General features: G+C 43.4%; 1 protein-coding gene across 1 annotated transcript; it reads left to right on the top strand.

Moving 5' to 3' along the window:
- The first annotated feature begins 1,092 nt into the window (after positions 1-1,092).
- CPO (carboxypeptidase O) lies at positions 1,093-25,724 on the top strand. The gene is made up of 9 exons (XM_075529065.1): positions 1,093-1,148; positions 2,405-2,504; positions 6,277-6,378; positions 9,756-9,860; positions 14,815-14,925; positions 16,949-17,039; positions 18,726-18,928; positions 24,550-24,634; positions 25,462-25,724. The coding sequence occupies exons 1-9, from the start codon at positions 1,093-1,095 to the stop codon at positions 25,722-25,724; spliced, it is 1,116 nt and encodes a 371-aa protein (XP_075385180.1).
- Positions 25,725-26,899: the final 1,175 nt, after the last annotated feature.

Below are 26,899 nucleotides of genomic sequence, written 5' to 3'. Positions count from 1 at the left end.
TCATTTTCATTGGTTTAACTAATCACTTAGACAATCCTGTCTCATGAGATTTCCATTTGAACAAACTAAATAACATAAAATTCATTCAACACTATAATAAAACATTTAAATTTTTAGGACAAAGAGCTTCTATTAATATCAAATTATTAATACTGGTAACAATTAACAATCATAAATATACCTCCAAGTGATAAAGTAATAGGATTGTGTGAAGAAATTGATTTCCATTAGAGTACTTAATTGTTGTACACGGGGCTAAACAAACCAGACTGACGCAAAACAAAAATTAAAATTTAGTCAGTCCAGTTATTAGAGTTATGCAGATATCATGAATGTAACTTGAATTTTAATTAATCCCATCAAAGCATTTTGTACTTTGGCATTGTTTGAGGATAATACCAGCTGAATGGCAAAATTATTCTCTGTACAGTTTTTATTTGCAATTTCCGTCTAGCTAAGTAGGGCTTTTTCTTTGCTTTGTTTTGAGCTACTGTGTTTTAACACTTACAGAGCATTGACTGTGTGTCAGAAACAGTCCTGATTGTTTCATGAGGATTAGCAATCCTCACAAAACGTCTTTGCAAAGGTGCTACTATTCTTCTACTGCTATTTTGCCAACAAGGAAATGAAGACAGAGAAAGGGCAAATACCAACCATGGCTAAATATGGTTAAAGAGATTTAATTAGTTGAAATGATTATGACAACTCTAAAACAGCATTTCCAATGACGCCTAACTTGGACATATTACATTAATTAGATCTCTAACAATTTCTTGCAATGAAGGGTCATTACCCAAATGCTGGTACCCTAAAGAAAAAAAAATTTTTTTTTAAGCCCCACTACTGCTATCCAGTCACTTCTGATTCAGAGCCACCCTCTAGGACAGGGTAGAACTTCCCCTGTGGGTTCCTGAGACTGGAACACTGTACGGGAGTAAAGAGTCTCTTCTTTCTGGTAGTTTTGAATTGCGGACCTAGACATTAGCAGCCCAATGTGTACCCACTGCTCGTACCCTGGTGGCTTCAAAGCTCTCAGAGCTTAGTCCATGTTATTGCCTTTCACATAATCCTCAGTCGATATTTCTTGGGCAAATGAATGATCAGGCGCCGTGCCCTTGCACACGGAGCTGCCTAGGTGGCATAGAGAGGTAGGTGCTGAGCTTCCAATTGTAAGCTGGGTTTTGCTGAGAAAGACGAAGTCTTTAGTCTCCGAAAGCCTATCTAGGCTTGCTAGGCGTCAGAAGTGACTCAGTGGCAGTGGGTCTGGGAGCTCTCGCAATGGTAATAAAGCATTTCTTGCTTAAAGAAGGCCTGTCAGTGAAGGAACTACACTCGATAGGCCTCCTTTGTCCCGGTGGTTGGGAGAGGAGCGTACTAGAGGGAAAGTTCAGTGTGGCCCACTAGTTGTACCACTCTGTGCAAGTTACTTCATCTCTCTGAAATTCAGTGTCGTCATATTTTAAACCCATAAAAACTCTTCACAGGCTTGTCCTGAGGCTGACATGATTTCATGTACATGAGTACATTGTGTGAAGTCCTAGAACAACAGGTGGCATCCATAGGAGAAATACTGAATGGCTTTTATTAAGCTGTTTGTTGGAAGATAAGCGTTTGCGTGCAGATTCGTTCTTGCCGTTTCATGCAGTGTCATGGTTAAAAGGGCAAGGTCATCGGTCAGAATGCTACTGTGTTAGAGAGATGCTGTTGAGCATGTTTGACTCCTAGTTAATCCATGGGACAGGGTAGAATTACCTCACGGGGTTTTCTGAGCTATGATGTTTACAGGAGCAGATAATCAGGTCTTTGAGCTGTAGAACCACTCGGTGAGTGGGTGGGTTTGAACCACCAGCCTTTCAGTTAGCAGCTGTGTGCTTAAGTATTGTACCACCAGAACTCCTCTCCGTCAGACTACCCATTACCTGTTGCTGCTGAGGTGACTGCAACTCAAAAGCACCTTTTACAGCCCACTCACACTTTGTATCAGCTTCTTCACCTCTGACCTGGAAGTGAAAAGAGTTCCGATCTCTAGCTTTGAAGAGAAGCAACTGAGATTTGCTTAGACGATGCTTGACTCATAATAAATTGCAGCGTATTAAAGCTTCACTGCTATTTCTATTCCAGATTTTGAGATATTTTTATGCACAACATCTTGTTGCGTTATCCCAGCCTCCCAGTGAGGTTGGAATGATTAGCTGTGCCTGACTGATGAAGCTGAGGCTCAGCGTGGCTCAGTGCTTTTTCCCACAGTCTTACGATTAACAAGTGGGAAGTCAAGACTTCCGATGCTGGCTTTGGCCCTACAAATCTTATGCACATTGTTTCCTACCACCTTTCCCAGCAACCTGTCAACCCTCCCAATTTCTGGATTCTTCGCTGCTTCAGTCTCACTTTCTTACCTCTGCAGGACCCTACCTAAGCATGGCCAAGAGGATGTGGACAAGATGGTGAATTCTCTGAGCAGCCTGGAGACCTATAACTACAACCAATACCACCCCATTGGGGAGGTAAGCATCAAGAGCACAATCTTCTCTACAGCTCATGGACTATAAACCACAACCAAACACACTGCCCTTAAGTTGACTCTGGCTTATAGTGACCCTATAGAACAGGGTAGAACTGTTCCTGTGGGTTTTAAGACTGTAATTCTTTCAGAGTAGAAAACCTCATCTTTCTCCCTCCGAGCGGCTGGTGGTTTCGAACTTCTGGCCTTGCAGTTGAGAGTCCAACTCAAAACCATTACACCACCATGAGCTAGAGAGGCTTAGCCTGTGCACTGAGTTTGAGGGACTTCCAAATATCTCTACACACTCTTAACCATATTTGAAGCTATATAACCTAGTGGTTTAAAATAAAAACCAGAGAAACAGCAATTAATAAAGGTGGGAGGGACACCCCTTGAGCCAGTTTTGCTACCATAATCAGGAATAGAATCCATCTTTATTCTTGTTTATAAGTTCTTGGAAAGTTTGAACAGGACAGAGTTGCTGTGTAGACAGGTATAAGACATGGGGTAGAAGAGCCTTCTGAGTGAACCATATTGAGTTGAAAATGAAGTATTTCTTGTAGAATGAATGGGACATATACAACCATTCTTTTTTAACTTTTATTTTTATTATTATTTTTAATTAATAAATCTTTTTATTGGGACTCATACAACTCTTATCACAATCCATACATACATCAGTTGAGCAAAGCATCCTTATACATTCATTGCACTCGTCATTCTCAAAATTTGCCTTACACTTGGGTTCCTGGAATCAGCTCGGTTTCCCTTTATTCCCCTCCGCCTCCCTCCCCACTCTCCCTTTCCCCCCTGTTCCCTTAATAGTTTATAAATAATTATTTTATCTTATCTTATACTGCCCGGCATCTCCCCTCACCCACCTTCCCATTGTCCATCTCCCAGAGAGGAGGTTACACATAGATCTCCAAGATCGGTTCTCCCTTTCTACACCCCCTTCCCTCCTGGTGTCGCCACTCCCACCGCTGGTGTTGAGTGCTTCATCTGTCCGAGATTCCCTGTGTTTCCAGATCCCTACTGCACCACTGTACATCCTCTGGTATAACCAGGTCCGCAAGGTAGAATTGGGGTCATGATAATTGGGAGGGAAGGAAACGTTCAGGAACTAGAGGAAGGTTTTGAGTTTCATTGCTGCTACACTGAACCCTGAGTGACTCATCTCCTCCCCACTACCCCTCTGCAAGGGATGTCCAGCTGTCTACAGATGAGCATTGGGTCCCCATCACACACTCCCCCTCATTCACGGTGATGTGATCCCCACACACCCCCTCCCCGCCTTTGTTGTTTGAGACCTGGTCTCCTCTGCCCTTCATGAGCACCCATGTTGGTGTGCTGCTTCCGTGTGGGCTTTGTTGCTTCTGGGCTAGATGGCCGCTTGTTTGCTTTCAAGCCTTTAAGTCCCCAGACGCTATATCTCTCAGTAGCTGGGCACCATCAGCCTTCTTCACCACACTTGCTTATGCACACTTTCGTCTTCAGTGTTTATGTGAGGAAGGTGATCATCCAATGATTGTTTTTGTTCCTTGGTGTCTGCTACATGGTCCATTCAACACCTTGTATTCGCTTAGGCTGTGTGCTTCTTCTCTGTGGGCTTTGTTGCTTCTGAGCTGGATGGCTGCTTGTTTGCCTTCAAGCCTTTAAGACCCCATACACTATATCTTTTAAACGGGAAAAACAGGTTGTTTTCAAAGAAAAATTTTTGTCACTGTAAAATTTAGTGATTTTTAAAGATATGAGTTAGAATGGACTCAATGACAGTGAGTTATGAATATGTATATGTCCACATGTATATATCTTGATATTCTTATACAAATATTTTTATGTATACAGTTCCAAAAATAAAATTTCTGGGTTAAGAGATATTCATATTTAAGTTTTGTCATTATAAATTATCAAGTTGTCTTCCAAACAAACATTACCAGTTTGTACTCTCAGCTTAGGGAATGCAGTAACGTACTTCCAGACTTCTTTTCAAAGTATAAGAAAACATTAAACTGTCTTTTGCAAACATGACCCCAAAAACCTAAAGAGTCATGATTTTGGACAAAGTCCAGGATAGCCTGCAGGGAAGCTAGGCTCTTGTATCAGAGATGGAATCATACCTGGCATGGCCAATTGCTTGCTCTGTGAATGTGACCAAGACATTTAACCTTTTTGCCCCGCCAGTTTTCTCATCTGTGAAATAGAGATAGCCATACCAATGTTGCAGCATTGCTATGAGAAGTTAATGAAATGAATTCATAAAGCATCAACTGTTACTGATGAAGTAATGAAGCTGCTACTGCTGTCCCTCGGTACTTGTAACTTTCCCAAGACTAAGGCACCTACCTATGACCCAGTTCCATCACAGAAACACCCATGATGCCCACGTGCTGAGCTATGATTCTTGTCAGTTGATAGAGCTAACATGAAAATATTCCCACTCAATAGTACTATTGTTATGATACTGTATCTCATGTACATTTATCCCATGCTAAGATGAATGGCAAGCAAGAGGCAACACTTTTGAAATGGTAAATTCTTACTCCCCTTTAATTTTTATTATTGATCATAATCCGTGTCATTTAGAGACTGCAACTATAAAATTCATGGTGGGGGCTATTAACCTGTCAAAGGCTGATGACTCTGTCTTAATTTTTCTAATGGTTGTGAATTTTCTCATTCGATCTCCCCTTACCAAAATCCCCTCAAGCTATATTCATTGATAGACTATGGTGTAAGAGCCTTCATTTTCAGCCTGGTCTAGACTTGGAATTAAATCAGCGTCTCTTCAGGTCTATTCCACAGGCTAAAAGGATAAATCTGGGCTTCATTCAGACATCTCTGTTAGCATGTTCCATGAAGGGCACACCCCCTATTCTCTGATCTCGGAACCATTGACTTGCTTAACGAAGCATGTTGTTGGGATCCATGCAGAGTGTGAAAGACACTGACCTGAAGTGTCTAGCAGAACTGGGTACCTGACAGAAGTGAAATCTGATGGCCTTTTAGAAGGTGTGCTGTTGGACAATGTTTCTAAAGTGTTTTCCACAGAATATTACAATTGTTTAATTCTTGATAAGTCTCATATTTAGAGGTCAATGGGCTTTTCTAAAGCTTGAAGGCAAAGTATATCTTTAAAGAAAAGGGGTAAAGCTAATAATCCACTGGTTTAGTTTTCGCTTTTATTTACCACACAAATTGTGTAATCTAGAATTCCAAGTTCAACGTTTTTTTTTTTAATTAGGGGCTCATACAACTCTTATCACAGTCTATACGTACATTAATTGTGTAAAGCACATCTGTACATTTATTGCCCTCATCATTCTCAAAACATTTGCTCTCCACTTAAGCCCCTGGCATCAGGTCCTCCTTTTCCCCCCTCCCTCTCCACTCCCCCATCCCTCATGAGCCCTTGATAATTTATAAATTATTATTTTGTCATATCTCTCCCTGTCCGGCGTCTCCCTTCATCCAATTTTCTTTTGTCCATCCCTCAGAAAGGAGGTTATATGTAGATCCTTGTAATCAGTTCCCCCTTTCCAACCCACCCTCCCTCTACCCTCCCGGTATCACCACTCACACCACTGGTCCTGAAGGGATTATCTGCACTGGATTCCCTGTGTTTCCAGTTCCTATCTGCACCAGTGTACATCCTCTGGTCTAGTCAGACTTGCAAGGTAGAATTCAGATCATGATAGTGGCGGGGGATGGGGGTGTTGGAGTTCAATATTTTATGATCTTATTGATCCCCAGTTTTCCTCGGCTATTTTCAGATCTATCAGTGGATGAGCCAAATAAGTGAGAAGTACAAGGACGTGGTGACACAGCATTTCCTAGGAATGACCTATGAGGCCCGTCCTATGTATTACTTGAAGGTGAGTGAAAAGATTACTTGACGGGGTGGGTCTTTCTGTCTAATCCATGATATTCACTTACTATTTGGGGATGATGTGTATTAAGTTCTGAGGACTACTGTGATAAAATACCACAACCTGGATACCTTAAAACATCAAAAACGGGTGGCCTTGCCATTTTGGAGTCTTGGAATGCCAATTCAGCATGTCAGCAGAGCCATACTCATTCTGAAGGCTCTACAATTTTATTTTTAAAATCTTTTTACTTTTTCTCCGTTTTCTTCTTTAAAAATTTAATTTGATTACTTTTATCATCTTACTGGGGGCTCATACAGCTCTTATCATAATCATCCATCCCCTCTGTCAAGCCCATTGTGTACAGGTTGCCCTCATCATTTCTGAGGAAGATCCTCTGTTGTCCCCAGTTTGTGGTAGCCCCCAGGTTGCTTCTGCTTAAAGCTACAATCTTTGCTTCTGTCCTAGATGGACGTTTTCCCTGTCTATCTCTATGTCTCTTCTCTTTTTGAAGGAAATTTCTGATATTGGGATTAGGACCCATGTCCCCCAGAATGACCGCATGTCATCTGAACAAATGGCATCTTCAAACACCCTGTTTCCAAATAATTTTTATGTTCACAGATACAGGAAGTTAGGGGTTCAACATGCTTTGAGGAGAGGTCACAGTTCAACCCACAACAGAACTCCAGTCAAAAACCTGGAAAAGGTTAAGAGAGGTAATTCAGGACATTTCATACCAAATGTTAAAATTTTATGATTCAAGATCTGTTCATATTTGAAGGCTTAGTCATCTGAGTAGAACCAGGGTAAGAAATAGAGGTAGATGGATGGGGCCTTGAGACTAGAAATTTAAAGGAGTAAGGTGAGAAGAAAGGGCACTCGTGTCTGTGTCTGTCTCGTGCTTGCTGTGTCAGTCTGGTCCCCAACAGGACTGAGGCTGCTGCCTGGACAGGAATGTAGACATTCTAGTTGGAGCTAGAGGCCAGCTGTGCTCTGTGAAGGCCTGTGTTCTCTGCCGGCTCAAGACTCACAGAACCAAAAGAAAAATGAAAAAACCCTCTAAGGAGTTTGGTATGAAGTAGAATTACTTACATAAATTTCCCTCTCACAATGTACTATAGACACGTGAATTTACAAAGCACGGCCACTAACGTTCAGAGTTATCTACAAATACAAGCACATCTATTATCTCTGAAATAGAATTTACATAGGGATGGATCAATCAATTGATATATTAAGCACAAACACATGTCTGCGTCATTTTTGATAAGCTGTCGAACTCTGAGCTGATTCAGCCAAAGACATCCACGTATCTTGCTAAGAATAAACTGAAAGTACAATAAGGAAGCAATAAAGGTAAATATAAAATTTCTATACACATCCTCATAAAAAGAATAAACATGAGTTAGGAATTATGCTGACAGCTTTGGGAATAGGTGGGGCTGAAAGGAGAAAGTTCCCTTGGTAGGATGGACCCCCCTCCCCCAATGTGTATCACCTTGTGTAACTTTCACAGCTAGAGGGAGCGCGCTCTCATCCAGGCCAGTTCTCAGCTGCTGGCAAGGAGTCGCACTGGAGGAGGTCCTGTACAAATCCCAAAGAGATGTGACTGCAGCAAACATGGGAGGGGTCAGAGTCTCTTCTCCATCAAAGAGACTCGATACTTCCCAGATGCACTCCTATCGACTCCGCCCCGCTGCCAAACAGGGGTATTTTCATTTGTGCTGGAGTGGGACTGACCTCCACAGACATGACTAGTGTCATTGTGAAAGAGGGCAGCCGGTTGGATTGGCTGCTAGGGGAGGTGTCTCTGCAGGGCGGGTGGTTTAAAAGAATGGCAGCAGAGAGTGCATTCCCAGAAACGTGTATAACGCTTACAATTCCTTGAACTACCTTTGAATGTTGCCTGTTACCTCCTGTGTACTGTGCCTCTCAGAGCAGTGTCATCATGAGATGCGGAGGGACAGGTTCAGACTATTCCAAGAGACACTCTCAAAGGGGTAACATCCCCAAATGGCCGCCTATAAAATGTGTGTGCAGTGTCTCAGCAGAAGATTATGATTTTTCATTTGAAAGCCCTGGATTTAGTAACAATGACAAACAGAAGTTTGTTGTCCAAGAGTATACATTTCAATATGTCTACAAGGCTTAAACGCATATGGATTCACCTTTTGAACCTTCTGAAGTGCTCAACTCAGAGCTGCCATTAGCACTGGTGTTTGTGCCGCCATATTTAAATAATTAGTATTTGTGGACCTATTCCAACAACTTTTTGAGGATGGCATAGTAATTAAGAAAAAAGAAGAAAACGTTTAAAAGACTCCTGCTCATTTACTAATAATGCGGTAACTAACCATATTGTAACTCAATGTAGAAAGATTTCACCAAAAAAAGCTGTTGTTAATATTCATAATCTAAGCAACAACATGCTTAAGCATTTTCCAACTATGAGTATCACATATTTTCCCATGATTAGTCCAAGTGGCAATGTCAGGTAAGTATGAAGCATTAGACCTCAAGGTTGGCAGTTCAAAGCCACCAGCTGCTCTGCAGGAGGAAGATGAAGCTGCCTTGTCTGTTCCCATAAAGATCTATAGTTTGGGGAACATTACAGAGGGCTGCAATGCGTCAGGATCAGTTTGACAGCAGTGGCAGTGGGTATTCTGTGGCTGAAATCAGTAATACATAGCACTAAGGATTCGGCATGGTCTGGTAGGCGCTGGGTCCGTGGGGGGGGCGGGGGGATACCCGGAGGTACCCACTGGGTAGCATCGATTGTACTGGTCACTATCTCTGAATGCAGCCAGGGGGTGAGGTTCTGTAAGCCTTACATAGAATTAGCTTCTTAGCTGGTGGCTTGGGGGTTTATACCTTTGTTTATCTTTAGGGGATAATTTAGGATGTAAGGGGGAGAAAACAGGCTTTGGGGTGGGGGAGTGATGGGTAGTTGGCACGTGTCGAGAAGAGCAGCTGGGGCTACGATGGCAGGAGAGCGCAAGCTGTACAAGGAAGGGTCATATGGGTGGCGTCTCAGTCCGTGTCCTTGCCCCTGCTTGCCAGTCAAGAGCAGAGAAGGGGCTTTCAGAGGAAACAGGAAGTTGCTGGGTGACACCAGCCATTGAGCCCAACACTACTAATGGAGAGGCTGACCATGGAGCTCCACCCAGCGGTGCTTACAAAAGACAGCCTGACAATCTCATCTTCCTCTGAAAGAGCGCAGGCCTAAAAGCACGACTCCATCCCACTCAGGGCCACTGGGCGTCACGAGGAACTGCGTGCCAACTGGGACTGGCACTGGAGTGGAAACCTGTTCCCTTTGCACTGGGCTTTGTGGTTTCTGAACATGAGGTTTGGTGATAGAGCCCCGATGTTCCTTCCAGATCAGCCAGCCATCGAGTCAGCCCAAGAAGATGATCTGGATGGACTGCGGCATCCACGCCAGGGAGTGGATCGCGCCGGCTTTTTGCCAGTGGTTTGTGAAAGAAGTAAGTGTCTGCCACCTCGTTGGGATGGTAACTGCCTCTCAAACTCCTGCCACTCCGGGGCTACCTAAAAAGTGGGCTTCTTTCCTGATTGGCCACGCAGCTCTGCCAGGGAACGAAGGAGGAGCTTCGCAGGAAACTAGGCGAGGTGTGGTGCATCAGAAATCATTGTATTGGAGGCTAAACGTACCTAAGCATAGATGAGCATACACCTTGGGAGTCAGAGCTTAGTTCTTTGCCTCATTGTAATGTTCTTAGATTAAATTTCTAACACTAGGTATGGTAGGTGTCCATCTATAAAAGGAGTATGAACTATTACTTAAAAAAATAGCATATGAAAAGAGCTAGCACCTTGGAGTTTTGCAGAAAGCCTATGTCCCTTCCTTGCCTGAAACAGGAAGTCTTCAAAAGCAGCAGCTGTTTTCTCTTTTCATTATCTTCAGCAAGTCAAACATAAAAAAAACCCAGAAAGAGTTACTCTTGAAGTATGGTTCCGTCAGCTGGGAACTGCTTACGAATGCACTTTCATGCTCTGTAGCACAATTCTTGCCCATTTGAAAGTAAGGTAGGGACCCCCAGCATGTGGTGGCTATGCATTGGGGCTGCTGACTGGAAGATCAGCAGTTCAAAACCATCAGCCATCTCCATGGAAGAAATAGGAGGCTTTCTATTCCTGCAAAGAGTGACCGTCTCAGAAACCCACAGGGGCAGTTCCACCCTGTCCCAGAGGGCGGCGATGAGTCAGAGCTGACTCAGCAGCAGTGAGTATTTTGAATGGGGCAATGAGGCAGCACTCAGTGTCTCCAAATGTCCTCTGGGTGATGGATGTGAGCTAAAATTTGAGAACTACTATCATAAAGAAGACTGATGGTATCGCGCTTCTCCACAGTCTCTTTCTACAGATGTAAGTAGTTGATTTGTGTCCTTTGTATTCCATCTGGCAAGGTCCATGTGTATAAACAACATTTGTGTTGTTGGGGAAAAGTATTTTCTTTTTTAAAAAAAATCAGAATGCTATTATTTATTAGAGAATCAAAAGCGACCGTTGTAATGCTGTGGCAGGTGAACAGCATACTTACCAGCAAGGTCCTTCTCTTTGAAGTAACAAAAGCTAGTAAAATGGGCATTGCATTTAAGGGTTTGAAACAGATTCTCCAGGTAAGGAATGTTGCACACAAGAATAATATTTTGGATATAAACAGATCAGCTATACAGTTAGCATCATTCGAAATCAGCAATTAGCATACAATCATAAAAACAGATTCATTGAGCATTCATGTTGGGACAGATGCAATGCTCTGAAGATATAGACATTCGCAGGAGCTTTTGAATGCTCTCACTGCCACTTTCACTTTCCAAACCTACAAAAGATCAGAGTTCAGAAGTGGTTTTTGTATTTGTGAAAGGGATTTTCAACAACTAGGTGTTAGTCTTGCAAAGCATGACCACGATTAGCTGTAATATAGGCCATCAATTGATCACATGCAAGTTCAAGTTGACACTGCAGCAACATAAAAACAAATCCATGAGAGCAGGGATACAACCTTGAGTGTATCCCATTTGAATGCAGGGGCTGTGTCTAGAAATAGATCTGATGCATTGAACACTAACAATCAAACACCAGGTGAGTGGTGGGATGGTACCAATGGCATCCTGTGTGAAGAAAGCAAAAGGGTCACTTAAAAAGACAGAACAGATCAAGATGGGTGTCAGAAGACACTCTGAAATGCTTGCTCTGGAATGTAGAGCAGCTAAAGCAACAGAAGTTATGATGAAGTAAAATAACTGAACAAAAGATTTCAATGGGGAACTTCAGCAAATAGTCAAGCATTCTAATGAAATGTGCAAAGACATGGAATTAGGAAGGCAGGAAAGAAGAATATACTTGGCAAGCTTCAAGCCTCCCACTGTATTATTACATAATTTTATGCAGAATATGAAAAGTTTCTGCCTTCAATATAGATTTCAACTCAATATAAAGAAAACAAAACCCCTCACAGGTGGACCAACAGACAATAGATGATACATGGAGAGGAGATTGAAGTTGTTAAGAAAATCATTGTACTCAGATGCTCCACAATCAATGCTCATGAAAGGAGCCATCAAGGAATCGAATGACAGAGTGCGTTGAGAAAATCTGCTTCCCAAGGCTTCTTTAAAGTGTTAAAGAGCAAAGAGGTGACTTTGAGGACAAAGGGGCACCTGACCCAACTATGATATTTTCAATTGCATCAGATGCATATGAAAGCTGGACTTTGACTCAGGAAGAGTGAAGAAGTGTTGGATGTGCATGATGGTGTTGAGGAAGAATACTGACGTAGATGGCAGGATAACAAACAAATCTGTGTTGGAGGAAGTGCAGCAGAATGCTCCTTAGATGCAAGGATGGCAAGACTTCAGCTCACATGCTTTGGTCATGTATCAGCAGAGATCAGTCCCTGGAAAAGGATATCATGCTTGGTAAAGGAAATGGTCAGGGAAGAAGAGGGAAGACCTTCGGTGACATGAGTTAACTCAGTGACTGCAACAGTGCGATCAAGCACAACAACAATAGTGAATGTGGAGCCGACCGATAGTGTTTTGTTCTTCTGTGCAGAAGGGTGCACAGAAATGACTCAATGCCACCAAACAATAACAATAACATGGGCAAAATATTAACTCAGGAAGCACAGACAAGATGGAAAGAATACACAGGCATTGAAAAAAAAAAGGTCAACATTCAACCATTTCGGAAGGTAACATATTATCAAGAACTAGTGGTCTTAAAGAAGGAAGTTCAAGCTGAAGTAAAGGTATTGGTTAAAAATAAAAAAGCTCCAGGTATTGACAGAATACCAGTTGAGTTGTTTCAACAAACTATGCAGAAATCATCTGTGACAAGAAATATAGGAGTTAACCAGCGAGGAGAGAGCTATATCCATGCTTCTTCCAAAGAAAGGCGACCCAACCCAAGCTCAGAACTCATTACCATCAAGTCAAGTCCAACTGCAAGAGTAGAAGGGCCCCAGTGGGGTTTGTACAACATCAACTGCCAGAAATTCAAACTCAGAAGAGTATGTGGAACAAGGGGTATAACTGCTGATGCCAGATGCATCTGAGCTAAAATTGGAGAATACCAGAAAAATGTTTAAATGAAAACCAACTCCTTGCCATCAAGTCAATTCTGATGCAGATGGATTCTTTGGGGAAAAGTGGAACTTCCCTACAGGATTATTACCCATGTATTAATGACAATTGAAAGGCATTCGATTTGTGAGTCATAAAAATATGATAAGAAAGGAAAGTCCAGAACAATTCCTTATGCCCATGCAGAAACCATACAGAGAACAGTAGGCAGTGATTTGAATAGAACAAGAGGTTACTAAGTGGTTTAAAATCAAGAAAGGTATACACCAGGATTGTATCCTTCTACGGTATGTATTCAACCTGTATACTGAGCAAATAATCGGACAAACTGGACTATACAAAGAAGAATGGGGCATCCGGATTAGAGGAAGACCCATTACCAACCTGTGATATTTAGATGACAAGACACAATCTTGCTGAAAGTAAAGAGGACTTACGTGCTTACCAATGAAGATCAAAGTCAACATTCTTCATTATGGAATACATCTCAAGGTAAAACTTAACCAAAATTCTTCACAACAGGACCAATAAGCATCATGATAAAAATCAAGATTAAAGTTGTCACGTATTTAATTTTATTCAGATCCACAATCAACCTCCTGAAAGCAGCAGTCAAGCAATCAAATGATGTACTTCATTGAGCGAATCTGCTGCAAAATCTTCCTTAAAGGTGTCAAAAAGTAAAGCTGTGACTTTGAGAACTCAAAGGTACCTGACTCTAGCTACGGACTTTTCAATTGCCCCTTATGTATGCACAAGCTAGACCATGAATAAAACAACCAAAGAAGAATTGATTCTTTTGGATTGTGGTGTTAAAGAAGAGTATGGAACACACCTACTCCTCACTTCACACAGTTAGGTTCCAAATACTAGGTCCCTTTCCAAATATCAACATACTCCTAAAATAGTGGATGACCACATGAGATCACAAAAGGGAGAACGACTACTTCGTTACATAACTGCAAAGCCGCCGAGAATCCGAGTGGAGCCAAGTTGACATATAACCATCACGGTCGATTTTATTTTAGCCTTATACCTCAATATCTGTTACTGCCAGACAGTAGGCTGTTAATGCACAACACAGACAATAGATTTTTCCCACTGTTGCTGAAAATGCAAAATGTCAGATAACAAAATACACGAGAAGTAGTTGCAGGCTGGAGCCTGCTAGAATAACCAACCAATCTGTCTTGGAAAACAGCCAGCAGAATTCTCCTTAGGATGGTGAGACTTCATCTTAAGTACTTTGGACAAGCTAGCAGGGCCCAGTCCTTGGAGAAGGACATCATGCTTGGCTAGATGGTCATTGAAAAAGAGTAAAAATTCTCAGAGAGATGGATTAACAGGGTGGATACAGCAATGGCTCAAAGACAGCAGCGATTGTGAAGATGGTGCAGGACTGGGAATGGTTTCATTCTGTTGCGTATGAAGTCACTCTTCGTGGGAACTGACTAGACAACACCTATCAACAACAACCATAAAGGATAAAGAGCACTCGTGGCACAACGGTTAAGGCTTACCTGTAAACGCCGGCAATTCTGATTCACCCAGCAGTTCTGTGAGAGATAATACTTGGCAATCTGTCCCCAAAATGCATCCAGCCTAAAAAATCCCTGTGGGACAGTTGTAGTCTCTTAGACAGGGCTGCTGCGAGAGTTGGGACCACCGGAAGGCACAGGACAACAACCATAAAGAATGAAGCAATTGAGGCAGAGTTAGGGGTTAGGGCGTGAGCATATGGTTACTTCCTATAATTCAGTTGAAATTGGTAGGAAATGAGAAAAGGTTCTCTCAAGGTCATTCCTAATTTGGTTATCTCTTACATTTCCAGATTTTACAAAACTACAAAGACAGCTCAAGGATTAGCAGACTCCTTAGGCATCTGGATCTCTATGTGCTCCCAGTTCTTAACATAGATGGCTACGTCTACACATGGACCACTGTGAGTATCCTGAATTTGATAGCGGGATGAGCTCATGAACTAAATGTTTATACTTCTATAAAGAAAAAAATTCCTATTTGGGATGAATATCAACTTAATGATCTCTTTTTAGCCAATAATCCAAGTAAAGTTTAGGATTGAGGAGGTCGCTATGAGTTGGAATTGACTTGATAATAACTTGTAAGGCCTCTTAAGGAATCCCTGAGAGGTACAAATGATTAGTGCATTAGACTGCCAACTAAAAAGTTGCAGGTTCAAGTCTACCCAGAAGTTCCTTGGAAGAAAGATTTGGCAATCTACTTCTAAAATCTCAGCCATTGAAAAACCAGGGGCCCACAGTTTACTCTGACCAACACACATGGATCTCCATGAGTTAGAATCTACCCCATGGTGATTGTTTTTTTATGGGCCTATTTTAGTTGAAATCTAGCACACGTAAAATTTTCTTTTGCTAAGCATAGTCCATTTTCTAAGTAGACTTGATTTTTTAAGTCCTCTATCTCTTTAAATTTGTGGACTGTCTCTTACTCTATCAAGAATATATTGATATAAAATCCATATATTAATCTGTGTCTACTTAAAATCAGTTCTAAAGTGGGAGAAAAAATAAGTGATGTTCCCTTTTTAATGTGATCATTCATGCAGGGGGGATCTCATAAAAATATCTTAATTCAGTAGAAACTTTCTCTTTTGTTTTTATTTAAAGAGAACTTTTATTAAGTCTTAAAAGAGACAAGGACAACAGACACATCATCCAGATAAGGGAGGTAATTAACACGAGCTTGAAATGGCATCCTACTTAGTAATTCATAATTGAGCCTCAAGATAGGGGGGGGTGTTACTGTGAGGAAACTGTCACAAAGCAGGATTCGTAACAGATCAATACACCACGGTAATAGGTAGGACTACAGAAGCAGGAATGGGACCATAATTGGGACAAGATTGGTTCCAGGTCTTCCGACCAAGACAGGACCAAACTGATAGGACATGACTCACGGCTATGCCATGCTCTGTACCTTGGAATGGTGACCTCCATCAATGACACATCTAGACCAGGAAGGACACATCTAGGTAGCCCCCTAACATAGAGACTGACTGACCATCACTGGGCTGGCCAGAGAAGGCTAGAGGCAATCTACTCTCACTGAGAACATTCTCCCTGAGGGAAGGGCCATCTCCATCCTGGGTCAGTGGTCAGAGAGCATTCAATGGAGGCTTAATCAACAGGGACACTCATGACAACTGGATGTACAACTGGCAGCTGCCACTGCCATCCATCGAGGGTAATCAGAATTTAAATTCTAATACAATCCCTCCCCTGATCATAAATTGTTATTAATAATAATTCTTTGATGTTCTGGTGTGCTTTTTAACATCTCTTCTCTTAAATAAGGGACAAATAAGAGTCCCTGTGCCCTAAGACATCTTAAGTCCTCCTTATCCCCACCGTTCCCAGAAAGCCCTTGCTGAGGTCCCCATCTAGGAAACAGCCTCGCTGGTCTCTTGTTTGAAATCTGTCCCTTCTTCTATGCTTGTCCGATAAACCTTGTCTCTATCCTCATCTCCATTCATCACTCTACTCCTTCCAGAAATGTGCAGAGACCATATCTGGTACACCTGGAGCACTTTTTCCATCTGCCAAGCTATTTCTTCTCATCCTGGGTCACTTGGATCTAAAAAAAAAAAAAACAAAAAAACTTCTCTGAAGCTTTCCCCATGAAGCATAACATGCCCACAGGCACTGCTAATCTGCCTGTGAAGAAAAGGCTAGCTGACTCCTTCTGGTTTGATTGTCCATGCACGGGGTACACCTTGGGCTGTACAGATGTTCCTGTTCTTAGGGATTGCCAGCCCATCTGCCAGATTAAAATTTACATGCACAAACTTAATCACGCTAAAGGCAAGTTCTTCCAGCCAGACAATGTTAAGAAAACTTTTTCTTGAATGAGAACCACCCACCATCACGAGCGCTGTGATTGATGAGAACTCAGAATGCCTCCATCCCTGTGTTGCTCTGTTACAGGACCGTCTTTGGAGGAAATCCCGGTCACCCCATAATAATGGCACCTGCTTTGGGACAGATCTCAATCGGAATTTCGATGCATCTTGGTGTAGTAAGTACATGTTTAGTAAATGAAACCAACCTATTTAGAAAATTAAATAAATCATAGGAGGAAGGAAAGAGGTAAATTACCAGAAATATCTTTATTTGGGGGGGAAAAATCTTCCGTACAATCTTCTAGCCCTCCTGCCCAGTTTTGCTTTCTCTGCTCCAGTGTAAGGACGGTCCATCCTCAGTAAGGATGGATGCACAGGTTGAAGTAAACTTAGGCCAGTGTGACTATCCATCATGTGAAATCCATCACTTTGCTCCTAAACATGTGAATTGTCACAGAAAAGAAAAAGAAAAATCCGAGTTACACTTGCAAATCATTTTACAAAAGGGGGTAGTCAGTAAACAAGCCAAACATTTTCCATATTCCCACAAGGAATTTCATACTTCAGAATCTCACCAAACCGAAGGAATTGGGAGCAAGTAGAAGAAATGAATGGGCAAGAACAGCCTGATTAAAAATCAGACAGCAAGGTTTAAAATTCAACAAAGCAACAGTGTGGCCTTGAAAAGACATCTTCAGCAATCTGTTCAGCGTCTCTTATTCAAAATGTGGGCCAAGCCATACCAGCTTAGGGATAGGTCGCCGTGGGGGTGAAATGAGACACATGGAAAGGGTGAGCACAGTGCCTGGCCATTGAGGAGTCGTATTAGTACATGCAGATGACAGTCCATTCATGTTCTTGCAAAAATAGTTCAACTCAGATTCCAGCCAGTAAAGACCGTGAAGGGGCACAGGGTGGGTAGGTGGGTAGGATCCAGTCACTACGACAATGAGACAGTCTGATCCAGAACCCCCAGAATTGGATCCCGCCCATTTGTCTCAGGACCCATCACAGGCTTGGAAGATGTTAATTTAAAGATGACTGAACTAACTTGATAAACGACATCTGCTGCTATCTAGCTATATAGAGAAACGAGACTACAGCAAGCACGGGTCTTGAAAACATTATTCTGGGTTACATAAGTCAAACCCAAGATGGGCAGGCACTGCATGCTGACACATACTAAAGATGGGGGTAAGCCAGTGTACAGAGACAAAATGGGATTTGTGGGTACTAGGTGCTGTGGGAAGAAGTAGGGTCACCAGCTGGGTTGCTATGAGTCAGGATAGACTGGATGGTAGTGTGTTTGGTTTTGAGGGGGTGCAGGATAAGAAAGGGGGAGGAGTTATTGCTGGGAAGGCTTTGCGTTTCTGCTTGGATTAAAACGTCTCAGAACTAGAAATCTAGAATGGCTCGACGACATGGTGAATATCATGCATTCCCTGGATTTTTACATGGGAGAATGATGGAAACGCCAGTGTTCTCTTCTCCATAGTTGATCACAATACAGAATTAAACAAAAGCCAAGATGTGACCATGGAAAATTCCGTTATAGAACATGCCCAGCTTTTCCCCACCCTGAAACCAGAAAAAGAAGATGACTGAGCATGCCATTTCTTCAGGCACCCTCCTTCCTGGGCTGTGTAAGCATGGGCTGTGTTTCTAAATCCAACCATCAGTCCACCTGCCTTTCCATCCTTCCACGGCCCCTCTTGGAAGGATCATCGGTGAGCCAGGACTAACCGGGGCATGAAGAGGCACATCGGCCTTCATCTGCAGAAACCCCAGGCGTGGACGCCTTGCCCTCAGCGCATGCCAGCTCAGCTCATGCTGCCTGCTTTCTGGTTTCCTGTCCCTTCCAGGTATTGGTGCCTCCAAAAACTGCCAGGACTTAACATTCTGTGGGACGGGGCCTGTGTCTGAGCCCGAGACGAGAGCGGTCTCCAGGTTTATAGAGAGCCAGAAGGAGCACATCTTGTGCTTCCTCACTATGCACTCCTACGGGCAGCTCATTCTCACTCCTTACGGCTACACCGGGAATAAATCCAGCAACTACGAAGAACTGGTAAGAGCACGGTCCCACGGCCTCTAGGAGAATCTCACCATGGCCTGTGTTCTGATTTCATTTCCCCGGCTTGGGTCTCGGTACCACGGCCCCGCTTCCCCACGTGCCTCCCTTGTTCCCGAGGCTGCTGGTGATCTTCTTTCTGGAGCTTTCTGCACCATGCCAGACGCCTGCTTTGGGGAGGCTTCGGGTTAAATGCTGCGCTACCTACAGTAATTAACTACCTGTTTCATAAAGTGTCAAGTTGGGAGACATCTTCGGCATTCGACTATCATATAAATGAGATGATTATGTTAATAATCTGCTGGAAAGCTCCATCATTTCTGTAAACTCTCTCGAAGCGCTGTTCAGCAATTACAGCGTCTGAACTGTGCTTTAAAGAACTAGCCAGCTGTTCGTGGAAGGTGGCATATCTGAAGCAGTAGTATCGCCTCTTGTCTCTGCTAAACACAATGCTTTATTTTCTTCTAGACTCTTCTCACGGTGTGGGCCGCGGAGTGTTCCGAAAGGAAAGTGGCAGCCGGGACACTGTGCCGCCTCTCCCCCAGTCTGTCCCCAGAAGCCGTGCTTGTTTACCTGAGCGTTGGCGGGCAGAGAGGGGCTGGACTCTTGGGCCTTTTGTAGTTCCAGAAGACCAAGGACACGAATCAGAGAGATGATCCCTTTAGAATTGTTCTAATACCTCTTATCTTATATGTTTGATACAGCATCTGGTAGCTGTAGGAGGAGTCCTGGTGGTGTGGTTCCAGCATTGGCTGCTGACTGCAAGGTCTGCAGTTTGAAACCCCCAGCTGCTTCGTGGGAGAAAGACAAAGCTTTCTACTCCCCTTATGAGTTACGGTCTCAGAAACTCACAGGGGGCAGTTCTACTCGGTGCTAGAGAGTTTGGCTTTCAAAAGAAGTGGTACCCTCACAGTATTCTTTTGGGCACTTGATTCGCTTTTCGGTTTAAGAAAAGACACGTGGCATGGTCATTCAGCAAAGTTTATTTTTAAGTCCAGAGTTTTATGCTGGTGATTGGCTGGGTTTGGGGGGGCGGGTGGTTAGAGGAGCACTGTGTCCACAGGTGAGTGGAAGCAAGAAGGCAGCAGACTCTCCTGGAAGGCGGTGTTAGCAAGAGTCCTAGCAACTCATTAGTGCCCTCTGTAGAAATTGATGCTTCAGTTCTCACCTCTTGCTCTCTCGTGCACTGAAGAGTGAGCATCAGACCGCCATGCCCATGACTTTCCAGTAAAAATGCAGTGTGAGATTTTTGCCACCATGTGTCAGCATCATGAGGCTGGCTAGCTGATTGGTAAGGTCCTGCGTGGTAAGCGTGGATTGAGTACACGGAAACACCATATCATGCCGATTGTTCTGGAGAGCTTCCCATTTCTAGTATTATTTCCACTCACCAAAGACTATTAATTGAGTTCTATATGTCCGCAAAACTGAACCTTTTCAGAAATCATGGTCCATATGAATTTCAAATGGAAAACTTGGCAATCACTAGGTAGAGGAAACATAACTAATAGAGTCCCATCTAAACGGCTCTGAAAAAAAACGTGTAGTTCTACTAAAACTAATGTTATAGGTGCTTTCATTTCTTCTCTTTGATCTGTTCCCTTAGTATCCACCCCAGCACCCTCCCTGCCCCACCTTAGACACACACCAGGGCCTGTTTTAATAATTCCTTTTGTATGTCTGCCTGTGAAGAGAAGTTAGAAGAAATTCTAGGGTTTAACCAACTATTAAATCTTACCTTAATAAAGGTCTTCTACAAGGTAAGTCATGATACCATTGGCAAAGTGATTTTGTTATTTTTGACTGGAAAATATTCCGTCGGAGAGGAATCGCAACAGAGAAATTTCCTCTAAGTGGCCTTGCAGTATAATGTTGGAAAAAGAGAGAGGTACAATCATAAACCCCTTGACCCTAAGTCTAGGGGTTCCTGTTTGATCGCCTCAGCAAAGACCAGGTCTGTAGACCAAAGAGCACAACCGTACAATGCCTCTTTCAAGCGTCACATCCCCCATGCCTATCTGCTTCCTCCAAATTATTCAAGTGTCACGTTCCCCATGCCTATCTGCTTCCTCACAATTATTGTTAGTGGACTCCTAAAAAAGAAGGAAAGACAAAAATCTAAAACTCCTTTTGTCAAAGAAGGAGAAAATTGGGCAGATGTTTTCAGCTCGTAGCTAGGATTTGAGGGAAGGGATAAAAACCGAATAATTAGAAGTTGTTGTGAGACAAATGGTTAGCTGCAATCAACTGCAGGAAAGAAAAGGGTGAGGTGAATGTAAGGTATCGTTCAGATGAAAACTGATAATGTAACCCAAATAAAAGTTCAGGCCTCATGTGGTCTAGTGCGCATCAAGTTTCATCCACAGAAACACAGGGATATTTGGGAATGTAAAATAATTAAAAGCAATTCTAATTTCTACTACAGACTGTGTTAGTCTGGGTTGACTAGAAAAACAAATCCGTAGAGCCACTCATATGTGTATGAGAAAGAGGTTTATACACAAGGGCAATTGAATATTGAGAATATTGAGGAAACATCCCTGCCCAGTCCCAATCAAGTACATAAATCTGATATTAACCCATATGTCCGATACCAATCTAGAATATCCTCTTCAGACTCACAAACACATGCAGTGATGCAGGATGCAGGAAGATCACAGACCCCTAGGTGGGAAGTCTTGTGGACCCAGTGGCAGGGTAAACATCTCAGCACTGGCAGGGGTCTCCATGTGGCTTCTCCAGCTCAGGTCACTAGCATAGTTCCATGTGTCTTGTCAGTAGAGCATCTCCCAGGGAATGAGTAGAGAGAGGGTGTGTCTCCCGCCTCCAATGAGGAAACAGAGGAGTTCCCAGAATCCTCAGGAGAAGGCCTTGCCCATGTAAAGGGCTCATTGCTATGATCTGATTGACAGAGTAGACTCCACCCCTTCACTCTTAATCATCTTAAGTCCCAAATTCACACCAGATTATGGAACTCCCACAGACTCTCACAGAACGTTCAACCAAGGATGTCGTTGAAGTCACGACCCCTGTTTCCCCAGCCTCTTGCTTTTAATTTCACTCCCTCACAGCAACTAAGCTAATTCCTTTCTCTCACTTTCAACTTCTTACTGCAATTTCTATCTCAGAAATCCCTCCGACTCGCCTCTCCCTCTTACAAATTGCTCTCCTGTCTATAAAATCTCTTGTAATTCTTTCCACTGTAAATGAAAGCTTTACTCTTTGCCCTGTCTACTCATTTTCTCAAATCTGCACAATTCAAACCCAGGTCCAGACCCCAAATCTCCTTTCAGGACCCGAAAGAAAAGCTGAATGCCCAACGACGCCATTCTCAGCAGTGAGTAGAGAAGAGGCAGAAAGCTGGAAAACACATGCTCCATTTAATGAGTGCTTTTGTCTTAGGTCACATATAAAGGGTCCTAAGGATGTTTGTTACCCACGCGTGTTTATATGACCATTCACCTCCAAAAAGTAAAGGGAAAACTAAAGATATTACCTTTCTGGTCTTCCTTTTGAATGTTGTGGTGTTTAGCCACCAGCCTACCCAAACTCACATCTTAAGATTCAACCAGGAAGGGAGAACTAGGGTCGAAAGCAAGGCCAGTTCCAGTCAGGACTCAGGGGAGCTGACCTACCTGCAAGTACAGTCAAGGGAGCTTCATCACGACAGGTTGCCCTGAGGGGCTCAGCTGTAGTAGATAGTAGTTCAGTCAGGGAGTTGACAAGGGGACTTTGATGGTACTCATATAACATATAAAGGGAAATAGTGGGATATGTTATTGGATGGGTAGACTGTAGCATTGGAACTCTAGGGTAGGAAATAAATAATTAAGAGGCCTCTCTGAAGGTTAGAAAGAGATTTATCATAAGACAAGTAAACATAATCGATAGACTTAGGCCCCAGTGACTGACTCTGATCTCAGGAAAGGATCTGGAAAGAGTAGGGCCCAAATCTTAGGAATCACCTGGCTTCTGAGGGTTTTCCAGTATCATGAGGTCATGTGGTGGTGAGCATGGCGAAGAGTGTAAGGGCAGCCGCTAAAATTGTAGAAACCTATAAGAAGTAAGTACCAAATACTTATAAAAGCAGGAACTATAGGAACAGAGTGGTACAAGGTATGAGCAAAGGGCTGCGAGTATTCAACGGATGGAAGGGTAGACTCCCACAGGGATGGTTAGGAAAGACCTCAAGGAGAAGAAGTTAGTGTTGAAGAAAGTCCTTTGAGGTTGAGTAGAATTTGAACAGGCAGGTAAAACAGGTAAGCTATCCAGATAGAGGGGATGCCCTCAGCAAGGACAGCTGCTAAGGAACATATCTGGGCACAGTGGGTGAACTTGAATTTGACCGTAGAGTGGGGGGAGGTAGAGGATACAGGTCAGACTGTGGCAACAAAACACCACCCATTGGTGGTTTAGCAGCAGAAATGTGTTTTCTCATGATTCTGGAGGCCAGAGGATGAAATCAAGGCTTCAGCAGGACAGTGCTTGCTTCTTCAGAAGACTCGGGGAGAACCTGTTGGCTCTTGTAGCTTCGGGGTTTAAGTGTCTCTTAGCTTGTGGTCACATCACTCCAATCTCTGCTTCTGTGGTCACATTGCCTTCCACTCTTCTCTGTGTGTCTCATCCCCCTCTACCTTTCTCTTATGTGGGTACATGCGGTTGTCCTCAGGAACAACTCGGATAATCCAGGATGCGCTTCTCCTGTCACAATTTTTAACTTAATCGCATCATCTTTCCTGTAATGTAATACTCATTCTTTTGCCACATAAGAGACAATTCATAAGTTCTGGAAATTTAGAAATGGATAAATCTTTGGATACCATGGTTGGTTGGTTAGTTTCAGCCTACCACAGGTGAGCTAAAACCAAAAATCAAACCCACTGCCATCTAGTGGATGCCTACTCAAATTGACCCTACAGGACTGGACAGAACACTCCCTGTGTGTTTCTGAGACCGTAACTCTGGGCAGTAGAGAGCCCAGTCTATCGCCCATGCTGAGGCTGGTGGTGTCCAGCTGCTGACCTTGCAGGTCGCAGTCCCTCCTGTAAGCTCTCCACCACCAGGACTACCTACAGGTGGGCTAGGGGATCTTAAGAATTAGACTGTGACATTGGTCTTAATTCCATAGCCACCTGAGAGGCTGTGAAGGTTTCTTCAGCAGCATAATGATCATAGCTCCACTCTACACAAGCAATCCTGGAAGCCAGTTAGGATTCACTGGAATAACTGCTGATGAGAGGGTGGGAAACGTAGTAGAAGACAAGAAAGCTCTTCAGAGGTGATAGATCAGAGCCAGGGCATGGCGTGAGACATGGAACGTGGTAAAGTTTGAGAATGGAAAGTTGGGAGTGAGATAAAGTGAACGAGAATGTCAGGGTTTGACATTTTTATTTGGGAGAGTACCTAGGCCAGAAATCTGAACTTCCAAACAGCCTTACTCGTAGAGGAGATGATGGAATTGGGGCTCAGTATGCGGGGCCAATCTAGATGCAAACGTCCAATGAGACCTTGAAAAGCAGGCCTGGAACTGCGGAGATGGTTCTGAGCAAAATACCAAACCCTTTGTATTTGGATTTATTTTTAACATCCACATCTGCCTCTGCATGTTTCACCGACAGATTAAAGTTGGACAGAAGGCCGCAAATGCATTGAAGGCAAAGCATGGGACAAATTACAGAGTTGGCTCAAGTATAGATGTTCTATGTAAGTGTTTCTCCCTTTTGTGTGTGTGCCTTTTCAATAATATCTGAGATACAAATGAAACCAGTGAACTTTGGGGCCATGGAGGTGAGCAGGGGAAGGATAGATTTCTAGGAATCGCCAGAGAATTATTTGAATAAAAATGACCAAGGATAAAAGGGAGTCTGTACAAATCCAGAATCTGTTCTCCAGAGATAAGGTGTGAGCAATAAGGAAATTCATATGCGGCGCCAGCCCAGAACTTCTCTGGCTTCAGTTAGAAAGAGCTGGCCAGTTAGTAGGTACCAGAGTTAACAGAATGGATATTGTCCAGTGACCCTTGGTTAGCTGACTCAGTTCTCAGAAGACTCATTAGGCTGAGAAAGCAGAATAGGGCAGGACACGGAGAAAGGATCCAAAAGATAGGAACCAGAGAAAAGAAGAATGCAGTGACCCCCCTATCCGCCCGCCCCCACCACCGTCTCCAGCTTCCCGAAGCAACCTAAATAATATCCGCACAGCATTTTCCTGTTGGTCATTTTGATTTGTCCTTTTGTATGGGTCAGCTAATTCCTGCCTTGCATTGTTAACTGGCCTTGTCTTTGTTTCAGATAATAATCTTCAACCAGGTCTTTGCTACAAGCCAGGAACAGTGCTAGGTACCTTGGAGCAGGGAGAAGTAGAGTCCCTGCCCTGCTGAGGTTTAGTGTCACGAGAGGGTGGAGAGACAATGATCCATAGGCCTTAATTTAAAAGATTTTTTTATTAGATGGAACCCTCATTTCCTGCAATGATTTCCGAACTCCGTCTTTACAATGTGCAATGTCTCTGTTTTCCTGTTTTCTCTGTAGATGCTTCATCAGGCTCTTCAAGGGACTGGGCTCGGGACATTGGGATACCCTTCTCATACACATTTGAACTGAGAGATAATGGTACCCATGGATTCCTCCTGCCAGAGGATCAGATCCAGCCCACATGCGAGGAGACCATGGAGGCTGTGTTCTCCGTGCTCGATGATGTGCATGATAACTACTGGTCCTCCAACAGCGTGGGGAAGGTTTCATCCACCCCTGTGGCACTGGGCCTGCTGCTGTTCCTCATTTCTCTATTCTAAATGCATCCCACCGAGAAGGGAGTGGTTTGACTCTGGTTGTACAAAGAATTTGACCAAAAATACTTTCCATTTCAGTAAAGCATAATCATATGTACACCTTTATTTGCTTGATTGGTAATTCATTTATATGACTTTAAGGAAATACTAGTTATGTACTGCCACAAGGAGACTACAAGCTAAAGCATCCTAAGACTCAGTCGTGTGTGTTTGGGTAGTTAGCAAGGACGCTCTGCTGAGCTTGGCTGGGCTCACTTGTACGCCACAGTTTCAAGTCAACTGACTGATGTTGCCCAGGTTCACTCTCACGGTTGTCCAGTTATTCACTTCCGGGAGGATAGATTTAACGGAGATGAAGCTCCATCTGCCTGCATGTGTCTTGTCCTCTAGCATGCCAGAGCGGACATGCGGCTGTGGTGGTGAAGAAAGAGCAGCCGGAAAGCAAGTGTCAAGGCAGTGCATTTCCTTCCTCTATTTGCCACCATCCCATTAGCCAAATGAAGTCACAGAGCTGGCCTCAGAGCCAAGGGATGGAGGAGAGGCCACGGTGAAAAATAAAAGTAAATAGATAAAATCGGAGGCCACTAACACCACCGGTTTCACCTTAGCTTGAAGAGAGTTCTGCTATAAAATGAGGGGATTCAACTGCATCCCAGCTTTATGCCTGAATAAGCCTGGGGGCATCAGCAGAAGCCCACTGCCCTTATACTCTCCGAATCCAAGGTCACCTGAGGAGACTCTACTGGGAGCGTCTGTTCCTTAGGAACCCTTTGGGATTGAGTGTGTTGCAACATCCTGACATAAGTTATTTAATCTGCCTCTATTGTTGTTGCTGAATTTATTTATTTGTTAGTTTATAGGTAGATTCTGGGGTAAACAAGATCAATTTCTGTGTCTTTCAGGATTTGGAGGTGGGTCAGAACAGGTACAGAAAGTTCTCATTTAGCCTTACTTGGACTGCAGTGGTTCTCAGCCTTCCTCATGCGGCAACCCTTTCATACAGTTCTTCTTGTTGTGGTGACTCCCCAACCATAAGATTATTTTTGTTGCTACTTCATAACTGTAATTTTGCTACTGTTATGAATCGGGCGACCCGTGTGAAAGGATCGTTTGACCCCCAAAAGGGTCTCAACCCACAGATTGAGAGCCCCTGCTGTACTGCCTGAAGGCGCGAGGGT

Source organism: Tenrec ecaudatus, chromosome 13 (assembly GCF_050624435.1).
Source record: "Tenrec ecaudatus isolate mTenEca1 chromosome 13, mTenEca1.hap1, whole genome shotgun sequence".
NCBI classification, from domain to species: domain Eukaryota; kingdom Metazoa; phylum Chordata; class Mammalia; order Afrosoricida; family Tenrecidae; genus Tenrec; species Tenrec ecaudatus.
Note: the sequence above shows the minus strand (reverse complement) of the source record. Positions and strands in the feature narration are given on the sequence as shown.

Bases quoted from the DNA above. Each gene is read 5' to 3' on its own strand.
- CPO (XM_075529065.1), top strand. From the start codon at position 1,093: ATGAATGATCAGGCGCCGTGCCCTTGCACACGGAGCTGCCTAGGTGGC. The intron at 6,379-9,755 runs GTGAGTGAAAAG...TGTTCCTTCCAG, and splicing joins GTCCTATGTATTACTTGAAG to ATCAGCCAGCCATCGAGTCA. The intron at 9,861-14,814 runs GTAAGTGTCTGC...TTACATTTCCAG, and splicing joins GCCAGTGGTTTGTGAAAGAA to ATTTTACAAAACTACAAAGA.